This window comes from Typopeltis vanoorti, chromosome 1 (genome assembly GCF_054136105.1).
Source record: "Typopeltis vanoorti isolate ZY-2024b chromosome 1, IOZ_Tvanoo_1.0, whole genome shotgun sequence".
NCBI classification, from domain to species: domain Eukaryota; kingdom Metazoa; phylum Arthropoda; class Arachnida; order Uropygi; family Thelyphonidae; genus Typopeltis; species Typopeltis vanoorti.
The window spans coordinates 36,138,358-36,151,477 of record NC_143549.1 but is presented as its reverse complement, the minus strand read 5'-3'; the positions used below and the strand labels follow the sequence as shown (position 1 = coordinate 36,151,477).

General features: G+C 32.7%; 1 protein-coding gene across 2 annotated transcripts in view; it reads left to right on the top strand.

Annotated features, from left to right (window-relative positions):
* Positions 1-12,792, top strand: part of mus301 (mutagen-sensitive 301) — a 108,260-nt gene extending 95,468 nt beyond the window's left edge. For both annotated transcript variants that reach the window (XM_090415674.1, XM_090415665.1), the window contains exon 5: positions 8,771-12,792. In XM_090415674.1, the coding sequence (XP_090271800.1) occupies positions 9,007-12,120 (3,114 nt within the window). In that variant the 5' untranslated portion in view covers positions 8,771-9,006 and the 3' untranslated portion in view covers positions 12,121-12,792. The remainder of the gene's footprint in view (positions 1-8,770) is intronic.
* The last annotated feature ends 328 nt before the right edge of the window (positions 12,793-13,120 follow it).

Below are 13,120 nucleotides of genomic sequence, written 5' to 3'. Positions count from 1 at the left end.
AAAGGAGCTCACGGCCGTTGAATCACCATATGAAATGAATGAATATCAAAGCAGGACTAGATGTGATCAGCCAGTAAATGTTTGTTATTGTTAGTTCATAATACAACAACTAATGCTATCCATTGTGCTGCTCAGTTGCATATTTAACATTATGCTCATACCACAGACTTATCGCAGACAACTGGTCACTCAGTGGAATAGATACCAGCTGCTAGTTTATTAGTATAACAAGTAGCAGAGAATAACTGGTTTATAAAGTAAGAACCTCATGATGCAATTTAGTGAAATAATTACAGGACAAAGAAAAAATTAAACAGCAGGTTTAATTATTTCAATATTTCGTCTCTGGCACAGAGACGTCTTCATTGTAATAGTGTACAAGAAACAATAAGCGAAAGAAATTAAATTAACATATATGAAGACTAAAATCTTATGAACACTCTATAGGTGCTGATGGCAAGCCTTAGGAATTAAGGTGGGAGGCCTACGAATTAGTTTCACAGATCTTGGGAAGATTTGTGAAACTTTAAGATTAAGCTGGTTTGTTAAACCTGCTACTTATTCTAAAGAGTCATTCAAGTTTCTATTTACTGTTATGGAGCATAATATTTTTCTTCCATCTGATTCTGTGCAAGGTATCCAAGGCTTGTTCTTTGAGATCTGACTGACCATAGTTGTGGTGGCAGACGTATTTTTTTTTGTTCATCTAGTTCATATTCGTTTAGAATCATTAACAGATTAAAAAAACCAGCCTAATCTTAATAAATATGTTTAAATTAAATTTCCCAAGATTTGGGAAACTAATTCTTAGGCCTCCTGCCCAACATCTAAGGATAGCCAACAGCACCCATAGAGGGTGCCCCTCATAAGACTGTAGTCTTCATATATTCTAATTTTCATTTCTTCTACTTATTGTTTGTTGTATGTGTTATTACAGTCTCTGTGACAGATGAATATTGAGAGGATTTAAACTCACTGTTTAATTATTTCTCTTTGTACTGTAATTATTCCATCAGCTCCAAACCTTAAATACTTGTTTGATCTAAGAATCTACTACTTAAAGATCAGAGACCATATCAATTACTGTATCACAATTGATCCTAACTTATGAAAGTCACTTTTTTTTTTTTAACATATCATACCATAGCAAACAGGAATTACACATAATCCTGAATTTCAGTGTGATATTACATGCAGTAGAGAAAGCATTTGTAGTATTGAAAAGGAGAGTTCAAATTATTATTATATGGGTGTCTCCATGGGGGATCAGAAGACATCACTGGAGACCTGCATTAACTATTATTCACACATTACTTATTATACTCTTCTTAAACTTATTCACCCAATGTTAGGGCACTCACTACTACTTCTGGCAAGCCATTCCACTCATTCACCACTCTCCAAGCAAAGAACCTATTCTGCTCACTTTTACTAACCACAAATTCTATTAGAAATGAATATCAGATGATAAACATAGGTTGAAACTTAGCACTCAGCTAAAACGTTTTCAGTGACTTGGAAAATTTATTCATTTAATGTGTGGGACTGCTTGTTGTGTAGTCAATAGCTAGCATCATATGGAAGTGATTTTCATTACACGAGTGTACTTCCATAATTAAAAAAAAAACTGCATCGTGATTTCCAAAGTAAATTACAAGAATTTACATGCACAAAATTGTCACACAGCTTAGATAATTATATAGTATGTTAAACATTCATGCACATACATATTGTGGATATTGCCAAGAATGATGTCCATTTACCTGCTCAAAATGAATGTACAGATTTATCATCTTCACATCCTTGTAAAGCAGTTCACCACTGTATCTGTTGTCAGGTATGTCTCTGGATACATATGATCATGATCTAGTGAATGAAATTATGGAAAATAATACAAATTATCGGTGAGAAACTATATGGTATTGTATGTGTATACTGTATTGTTAATATGGAACTTGTATTAGCTTGAAAATTTGAGTTTCTTGGATTCTTTTGTGAATAGGAATGTGTTTATAGAAACTGAAAAATGCAATTGTTTTTGGTATTATCTAAAGTGGCATACCTTTTTTTTAACACCAAATAAAAAAAAAATGAAATATGGAGATTATAAAAATATAATGAAAATATGCATCCATGTGTATTATGCATGAATCAACTCTTAAATCTCAATTGTTAAAATTAACTAATTTCATGCCCAACATACATTAGCACAGTAAAAAAAAAAAAAAAAAAAATCCCCCCCCCCCTTTTTCACACTCAAGCACAAGTTTATTAAATAACAAAAGTGGTATCTGCTGTAATGTTTGTCAGATAAATTTGAAAGTCATTGAAGAATTTTAGATCTAACAGTTCTCTTTTCAAGTGGTGGGGGAAGGGAGTTAAAATTCATTCTTTCATAGTAAAATTTATAACATTGATACTCCCTAAAATAAATATTAAAATATTAATACCAGAAAGAAACACTTAGTTTCTTCTAGAAAAAAGAAAGCTGTGAAGCACACCTTCACAACCTAAATCTAAACAAAAACAATTGCCTAAACTTTCAGTTTTGGGATATTATGTTAAGCAATACTCGCCATTCATATGTTCCATAATTGTAAATAACTATTGTTTATAATTTAAAAATAATTAACAATCAATTTATTGTAATTTATTTTGATTATCTATTAATGCAGATGGAGTTATTCTTCTGCAGCCGATATTACACATATCAGGTGCTTTCAATTAAATTGTTCTTTTTTTTTGAGGTTTATTATGTTAAATATTCTGTGTGGATAAAGTGCTTTAAAAAAAAAATTTTTTTTTTGTGATAATCACTTTATCTACACAGAATCTTTAACAAGCTTCTAAAATTGTTTAATTATAACTATTTTGTTTCTCAGTCATTTTATTTATCTATTCATTATTATTTATTTTATTTATTATTATGACTCCCACTCACAAAAAATGTTGTAAGCCTATAGTATTGTGAATATTAAGGATATTTTAAAAATTATTTCTTATATATTTTGTTGTATTTTTATGTATTTGTAATGAAAACCTGCTCTAGAGACCAAACACAGAACTTTTTGCAGGTGTCCAGTAAGCATTGCAATGGTTTCACAACAGGTGATAAAATTTATCTTCTACCTGAAGATAATAATGGTAGGATTTTAACTCACAGCCTATTGGTTGGAGAGTAAATATATTAACCACTTGGTCGACCAGGTCATATAGCACAGTTATCAGTAATGTAAATTTAGTGATTTAAATGATATTCTGTATATGTATGTATGTATATATATAGGTGTGTATGTATATAAAGGTTTAGGTGTTATTGATTCTTCATAATAATGCTTCACAGTATAAGCAACACCAAGAGAGGAAAACATAAATTATTGAATTTACTAATATTTCACTAGTTTTCTACCCAGCATCTGCAGAGCATTACAACTTGGAAATGATTCTGATTGTAATGGAAGCAAAAATGTCTTAGCATGGTACCCTTTGTGGGACAGATAACCGTAAGTTAATTTTGAAAAAGTCAGGCTATCTGGTCTCCGAACCCACCGTCTCCCAGATCTTTTGGCAAATTAAAGCAATCATACCTGTTAAGGATGGGGAAGTGCTTCATAGTGAATGCCAATCCTAAAAATTGTCTCTCTCTCAAACTCCTGAGTTTACCTCTCCCTCTTTTTCCATCCAGTTTCCCTTCTAATATTAATTTCTAAATGCCTTCTTGTCTAGTTAGATGTCCAAAATGTTTAAGTTTCCGTTCTTTAATGATTTTCATTTTTGCTTTCTTTAAAACATCTGTTTTTCATTTTCTCTGCCCATAATATTTTCAACATTCTTCTGATGGTCCACATTTCGAATTTCGAAAGCTTCTAATTTTTTCTCTGCTTCTCTAAAAGTCTCAGTATCAAAACACTGGGACTTTTAAAATCTTATTACATCATACTCATTCTTTATGTTTTTCTGACAAACTTTTACAAAAAAGAATTACAACATATTAAATCCACCTTCTTATCAAATGATTCCTTCATCAAAAATTTTAAACAATTATAGAATCACTGCCTCTTCTAATGCAGAATAAATAACATTCCTATCCCCTTATGTGTAAGGCATTTCTGAATGAATAGCAAAAAAAAGTTTAAAACAGTGAAAAATTTTGAGCCTTTTCTGAAATCAGAAAAATCCCCACCTTTCTAGCTGCATCTTAAGGATAAGCTTCCATCTCTAGGTTGTCCAGGTATCTACTAGATTCCTTGCTCTTGTGACTTGTCTTATTATGGACAAAACAGGAAGATCTGCTTTTATTCACCTAGAAGAACATAAGACTTATGTTCTTCTAGATGAAGATTGTTTTATATTCAGGCTCATGACATTTAATATCATGAGCCTGAATATTCTGGACTTGCTGAGCATGCTATCTGCAACATACAATTCACTAGAACAAGACAAACCCTCCTTAAAAGTTGTTCCCTCATAGAACATCTTTATAAAGAAAAGTGTGAAACATTACTTCACTCTCCTAACTTAAACAGATCTGATGGTCTATGACTTCTATGGGAGATAGGAAAGATTAGCAGATTTAAAAAGTATCAACTGTTATATATATATATATATATATATATATATATACTTTGTTAGAAAATTGACTATTTTAGTTATCTTACATTAGCTACTAAGGTAGCATTTTTTAGAACTTTCTGTTACTGTTTGATTTCTGTTCTCTGAACAGAAATTAAACAGTAACAGAAGATACCTATAAAATTGAGGCAGCAATTCCACAAATAAATAAGTTTCCAAAGTGAGTTTCCCCACTGTTTTTAGAGTTTGTTATTATATGCCAACTCATGGTATTCCAATATCGAAGCAAATGATTTGAGGGTAGTTGTGTTGGTGCTTGATTTTCAAAAATGTTCCATGTAGAAGTGTAGGGGAGGGGGGAAAGAAAAGGGGAACCCATATAAATCACTGTTTTATGGAAAAGAAACCAGCTGTTTCTTTTCCATAAAAATTAACTATAATAAAGGGTGAATTTGCATAATTTAGTTATATCAGATTGGAACTGTGGCTTAATGAGCCACAATTCGAATTAACAGTGAAGTAATGTCAAAACTGACCATGATATCAGAAGCTGTCAAGATGTTTTAAAGTGCAGGAAATTTTTAATAAAAGAGGGAGAGTTTATCAGTTAGCCTAAAGATTAACTTCACCCTCTTGCACTGGAGTGTATAAAGTTCCTAGTGCCTACAATTCAGCCTACTTTGGACAGACTGATAAATCAGTTAACATCCACCTTGAAGAACACAAAAATTGCATCCAAGATTACCTGTATAGCAAGTCAGGACTAGCAGACCGGACTCTGGATACACTTTAACACAGGACTAAGTGAAAGAAGACATCGATATTACATAGAAGACCGGTTCAAACTCAGAGTTCATAAATCATATAATCTTGGTGGATGAACATAGAAAGTTAGCCTTTTTCTTTTGTTCTTCATCTCGAATAGAAACATTATCAATAAAAGAATTAATCCTATTTATCTAGCTACCAGTAGGATTAGATGTGAAGGGCCTGTAAGTACAATAGTCTTGAAGTCATGATATTTTTCTGTCATATTCTTTTTTGTCTTAAACAACAGCCTTTCCTTTGTGTGCTTCAGTAATAATAAAATTGTTGTTATTCTTTCAAAAACTTCAACGCTTTAATAAAATTTAGGAAAAGGAAGATTGGAACAAGGAGGCTTAGCACCGAAGAGAATTTTTGCACATATGAACTAAATCTTGTTAGCTGTTATAATAGATATTATTATTATTATTACAATCATTATTATAATATGGGCACTTCCATGGAGTCCAAAGACTCATCGCGAGAGACCCAATCTATCCACACAATCTATCACACCTCTCCTTGAACCCATTAACAGAAAAAGTACACACAGCTGAATTCTGGCAACCCTTTCCACTCATTCACCACTTTCTAAGCAAAAAAAAATCTAGTCCTCACACCCCTATTGACCACACCTTTATTCAACTTCCAGGGATAACCCCTTGTTCTGGTCCCTCTAGCTAAGTTCTGAAACATTTTCCCTGCATCTTATAAAATCCTTTAAGCAACTTAAATGTTTCTGTCATATCCCCTCTTTTTCTCCTATCAACCAGCTTCTGCAATCTACACACCTTCAATTTATCCTCATAGGGAATATTCCACAGGCCACTCGCCTCTGAATTCTCTCCGCCGCTTCCTCATCTCGAAAAAAACCCAGAGCACCAGACTTGAGCACAGTAATCCAGATGTGTGCTTATCAACTCCTTATAAAAAGCAATTACAACTTCCTTATTTCTACTTGTTAATATGTTCTTCAGTAGCCAAATAATCTTATGGGCTAATTTAGCAACCTTAGCAATGTCCTCTGAACTTTAGCTCTATCTACCACCACCTGTAAATATCTAGCTTCATCTATTTCCTAGAGTACAGTGCCATCAGTGTGATAAATAACTTGTAATCTATTTATCCCAAAGTGCATAACTTTTCATTTCTCGACGTAAAACTGATACCCATTTTCTTTTGCCCATACTGACAGCCTATTTAAATCATCCTGCAAGCTCTCCACATCGCCTATTAACTATTATCTACCTAAATTTGCACCATCAGCAAACTCAATATTTCCTTTCAGGTTGTTTCTTATATCATTTCTGTATAAATTAAATGCAATGGCCCCAGCACTTAACCTTGTGGCACACTACTAGTCACCTGCTTTCGCCTCAATTCTGCCCTTCCATATATCACTTTTTGATATCTGTCCAGCAGCTATCCTCTTATCCACTTAACTAGTGTCATATCCATCCCCATTTGTTCTAATTTGTGTAACAGTGTTTCATGTGGTATTCTGATTATTTTTTCAAATCCCTTTGAAAAATCCAGCAACATCATCATGTAGCCATTTCCTTTATCCAACTCAGCTGTTACTCTATTATAAAAAGTTAGTAAATTACTAAGGCATGATCAATCCTTCACAAAGCCGTGTTGACCCTCATACAGTATCATATTTTTATCTACCCATTCTTGAATTTTCTTTTTTACCAATTCTTCTATAATTTGCTACTGTAGTCTTAGAACCTTTCTTATGCAAAGGAATAATTTTGCCTTCTTTCCACTCCCTTAGAACTCTACCAGAGCTGACGTAAACATCTTAGTCCAAGGCAGTGCCAGTTCTCTTGCACATTCTCGCAAAAACGCAGTTTTGCGAGAACGTATTTACACTGAGATTCTGCAATATCGCAAGGACCTCCAATTCATCCACTTCTGTCTCCACATTAGTGTCTGTCACACAGGTTAAAGCAGTAATCTCACTAGGAAGATATATGCTTGCAAAGTGGTCACCCAGTAACTCAACTATTTTCTTCGCTTCCGTCTCCTCGTGACCATCATCATCACTCATTAAGGTTAATATTCCACAGTCATTCTTCCTCTTACTTGCAACATAATGAAAATGCCCTTTGGAATTTCTTTTGGCCTGCTCAGCTAAATTCTTCTCATAATCTGATTTTGCCTTCCTTGCCATGCTTGTCACCTTTCTTGCCTGAGCCTCATATGATTTTGCTAGTCACCTTTCTCTTTATATACCTTCCACGGCATTTTCTTCTTCTGCAGCTCATGCTTAATGATATTGCTCATCCATCTAACTCCTACCCGATTAACACTCCTTACCCGAGGTATACAGTTTGATACTGCTTCCTCTATATGACCCTTAACTATATCCCATGCATACTATGATATGGATTGAAGATCTCTCTCTCTAAAAATACATAAGAGCGACTGGCCAAGTCATTTAATAAAACAAAAAGCTAGTCTTCTGTTAGTGAATGGCAAGTTTATCCGATCCATGACCATCATGAATACTGGTCATAACTTGGCTTGAGTGAATCAGACTAGTGCTTTAAATTTCACAAGTAGAATTAAAAACATGCTGGTTAGAAGTTGATGAAATATGAAGAATAATATTAATAAATTCAGCTGTTAAAACATATTGTATGGCAGTCTTTATAGAATTGATTTTCTTATTGAAGAGGGCTAAAGAGTTTTTAGCTTCATTAAGCTGATAAATTAAAAGTCCTAATGTAAATCTGATAGTCTTTTAGAGACTGATAAATTTATTTTATTTGACAACGTGAAAGAATAACCTGAGCCATCTTACAATGGTTTAGAAATATTATTCTCTTAATGTAATTTTGCCTTCTTCACTAAAAGTCTGCTGTATCTAGTAAGTTGTTTAGAAGTGGCTCTTCATAGTCTATCGATCTGTTTCAGTATTGGAATACTGTGATTTGGCACGATAACAAACCGTAAAAACTGAGGAAAACTCATATTAAAACTTTGTAGAATTTTTGACTATTTCATAGCTGTCTTCAGTACAGAATTACATGCATATAAACTTAGGCAAAAATTCTACAAATAAACATATTTTAACTTAATTGGTTTTTAAAATAATAAGTCTTGGTGTTATTTATATCATAAAGCATTATTATGGATGACATTCTGTAGTTCAACTAATTTACTGGCAACTAGAATTTGAATGTTATAGCTTATGGAGTAATTAATGACTGATCATATATTGTATTTAAAGCATATTGAAGCTTATTTACAATCTGCTAAGTTTGCTTCTGTATATTTATTCAAGTTATCCAAAAAAAAAAAAAAGTAGCCAAATATGCAGTTAATTGTCATAACTTAAAGCATCAATCTAATCATATTCTTAACATGATTTCTGAAATAATGTTAGGTATGACATATTTGAAGAGGAAAGGATTCAGTCTTGATTCTGCAGCCTAGCAAGATTGGAAACAGCACTCAAGAAGCAATAACATTTGCAAATGGATGGTATAATTAAGCACATTCATGTAAAATATTTTCAGATTTTTTTTCTGAACTGAGTATAAAGAAAAATGCCATGGCTCTAAATCATTGTATATTTGAAATTATTTAAAATTTTTTACGCCATTCTTTAGCATTTGAAGCATGTTAACACGGAAAAGATCTCACGAGAGAACAAATCGTTCATACCCATCTGTTTGTTCTAGTTTTCTCTCTTCATCTGTAAGCCAGACTTCTGCTAGAGATGAGTTCAGTCAAATGAAAGAAGCTACAAGAAGAAAAAAGAAAGCAAAAACAAATACTTCTCTTCCTGAGGAAATTTTCAATTCATATAAGAGTACAAAGCATGACAAAAGTTTTCAATTCTTAGATAATTCTTTTGTGGAGGGAATTATAGATGATTTAGAGAGATTAGAAAATGAGCACTTAAGCAATGAAAGTGGCAGTAGCAGCAGCCACATAAGTAGACAACAAAAAACTAGCATAGTAGCAACTATTTTAAAAGATAAACAGTTGAAAGACATATCAAATATTCAAAGACAATCAGAAAAAAATACTTCTCATCCAGATAGAAATCATTGCATTAATGAAGCAAATCACTCAGTACAAATTAGTTTAACAGAAGAGTATGCTAGTTCAGAACAGTTAACATTAAATGAAAATATTAGCAGAAATTTTACTCCTTCTGGAGATAGTAATTATTATACTTCATCTGGTGAACACAATTCAGAAGAATATTTGCCTGGTACTGGAAAACACGGTTGTGGATTAGCAACCCAAATTATAAAAGCATTTAAAACTAATGCACAAAGTTCTGCACATAAATCTTCTGATATCATAGTTAAAGATATTGCTATAGTAGATGCTTTTGAAAAAGTACATGAAATTAATTTAAAATTGGAAGATTATGCTTTAGGTCCATTTTTTGGTCTTCCATCTAGAGTTCAACTACTCTTAAAACAGCATAGAGGAATTGAAAACCTATATCCATGGCAAGAGGAATGCCTTACCCTTCCAGCCATCAGAAAAAGGCAAAACCTAATATATTCTCTTCCAACAAGTGGAGGAAAAACTCTTGTAGCTGAGATTCTTATTTTTCGTGAACTGTTATGCAAACACCAAAATGCCATACTGATTTTGCCTTATGTTGCTATAGTTCAAGAAAAAGTAAGAGCGCTTGCTCCTTTTGCAGTTGAGTTAAACTTTTTGGTAGAAGAATATGCTGGAGGTAAAGGAACATTTCCTCCAAGAAGACGAAGGAGAAGAAACTCAATTTATATTTGTACAATAGAGAAAGGTCATTCACTTGTAAATTCATTGATTGAAATGCAGAGGATTGATGAAATTGGTATAGTTGTAGTTGATGAACTTCACATGCTGGGTGATGGAAGTCGTGGAGCAGTTCTAGAGAGTATGCTTGCTAAAATAAAGTTTATTTCTAAACAAATTCAGATAATTGGAATGAGTGCTACACTAGGGAACATCAGTGATCTTCAAAAATTTCTTTGTGCTGAAGTTTATACTGGTAATTTCAGACCTGTACAATTAACAGAGTATCTTAAGATTGGTGATCAACTGTTTGAAGTTAACTCCAAGAATGATGCTGAAGATAAGATACACCTGAAACGTCTTCTAAATTTTGGTTATAATCAGGAAATGCTTCGTCAAGATCCAGACTTCTTATTAGGTTTTGTAATGGAAGTTGTACCTCTCAACTCGTGCTTAATTTTCTGCCCTACTAAAAAACACTGTGAAAATTTAGCTAATCTTTTATGTCGTCTGATGCCTAAAACTATTATAGAAAACAGATTGGAAGAAAAGAAATCATTATACAATGCACTTGCTCAAGAATCAAACGGCTCAGTGTGTCCGGTGTTAGCTAGAACATTACCATTTGGTGTTGCTTACCATCATAGTGGATTGACAGCTGGTGAAAGAAAATTAATTGAGGAGGCCTATGCTACTAGCACACTGTGCTGCCTTGCATGTACATCAACTTTAGCTGCAGGTGTTAATCTTCCTGCTAAAAGAGTTATCTTGAGAGCACCCTATGTAGGAAGAGAATTTTTAACCTTCAGCAGATACAAACAGATGGTGGGAAGGGCAGGTCGAGCAGGCATAGATACTTCTGGAGAGAGCATTCTGATTATCAAACCTGGAGAAGAACAGAAAGTTAAAGAAATTTTAGATACAGAATGGGATACCTGTACAAGTAGTCTGTTTTGTAATGGAAACAAAGGCCTCAGTGAATTGATTCTTAGTTTAATTGGTCTGGAAATTGCCATTACAGAAACTGACATACAGAATTTTATTAGTCACACTCTTTTTGTCTTGCAGCTGAAACAAGAAGAGAAAAACTATCTTGAAATTCTTGAAGATGTACTTCAGTCACTCATAGACAGAAAATTTATATTTTATGTGCAGAAGTTGCATAAGCGATATTTAAAAGTAACAAAGTTTGGAAAAGCTGTTTTCAAATCCTGTATTGATTTAGATGATGCCAAAATACTACATAAAAATTTGGAAGCAGGATTGAATCATTTAGTGCTTTGTTCTCACCTTCATCTTTTGTATTTAGTGACTCCATATGGTGGTATAGATATTTCTATAGATCCAAATGTGTATTTCCAGATTTATATGGCTCTTGATCCAACAGAACAAATGGTGGCTGAATATATTGGGATCACAGAATCTCTTGTTGTGCGTCTAGCAAGTGGAAGAAGAATTCAGAATGACAGCACAATTCTCTTGCATCGTTTTTATGTGACCTTAATATTGTATGATCTTTGGAATCAACACTCATTTTGGGATGTTGCCAAAAAATTTCGTCTTCATCGAGGAGCTGTTCAGAATTTGCTCACTAATGCTGCAACTTTTGCTGCTTGTGTCACTCATTTTTGTGAAGAATTAGAAGAATTCTGGGCATATCGTGAACTTCTTCCTAATTTTGCCAAACAGCTGTCATATTGTGTTAAAATGGAACTGATTCCCCTCATGGAACTTCCTGCAGTAAAAAGAGGTAGAGCTCAACAACTGTATAACTCAGGATTCAAAACCTTAGTAGATATTAGCCAAGCTGATCCTAAAGAACTTGTTAAGAAGATAGATCATATGCCTCACCGTGTTGCTTGCCAAATTGTGTCTTCAGCAAAAATGCTTTTGTTGGAAAAAGCAGAAGCCCTGCAAGAAGAAGCAGAAGACATGATCTCAGGAATTCAAAATGTTAACGTAATGATGCCAGCAAATGAAAACAGTTAATATTTGATAGGCCATAGTGTACTTACAGTTAATATCAAATATATGTAAATAAGTGATATTTTACTAGTTTATGGGAATTGTTTTATATATATATAAATACTGCTTTGTATATTTCTTGGTAGCCAATCTTCTTTATATAATTTCAAATGTTGAAGCTGTAAATAAAATCTGTTTTGAAGTAATGTTGAATTTAAACACATGACAGTCATGAAATATGATATAGTGAAAAAAAAAAGATATGACGCATTGTATTGTTTGTCATTAATAGAATTACATTATGTTTGCCCATTTGCCGGCTGATCCCTCTAAATAATCCTTCTCAGTGATATTTGATGAATCATGCTTTATTTATTTAGATTGTTGGTTGCATAATAAACAGTATACTTAATGATGCAATTCATCTCATTACCAATGGGATGAATTGCAGACACTATTTCATAGTTAAATTATATTTACTAAATGTTCTGTGATTTACATTTCTTTGTTGCAATTTAATATATCTATAAGATGTAAATATATGCTTTTACATGAAATCTTCTGAGAGCACATAGCAACAAACTTTCAAACAAATATTGTATTTATAAATGGCATCAATCCCTTATAATGGGATAACGTTTAACAAAGTGAAGACTTTAAGACTTTTTTTTAATAAGTTTTTATTTTTTGCATAAGCAGAGTATTATGACTGTGTAATTAATTTTAATAGGCTTAGTTCATATTAAAAATAAAGTATGATTAAATGAAAAATTTTTCTTTATCTTTTTGCTATTGAAATCTAATAACTGCTGTAGTTGTTACATAAAACGAAAATATATAATCACTATAACTTTTAAAGAGAAAGGAGAATTACTGCTGATCTCTTCTCTTATATTTAAACCTACAGTATTAAAAGCTTTAAGAGACATAATATTATACCATTTTAAAAATTTAACCCAATGTCCAATGGTTACAAAAGAAAAGAAGTTAAGAAAAACAGTAATACTCTTACAATACACTTTAT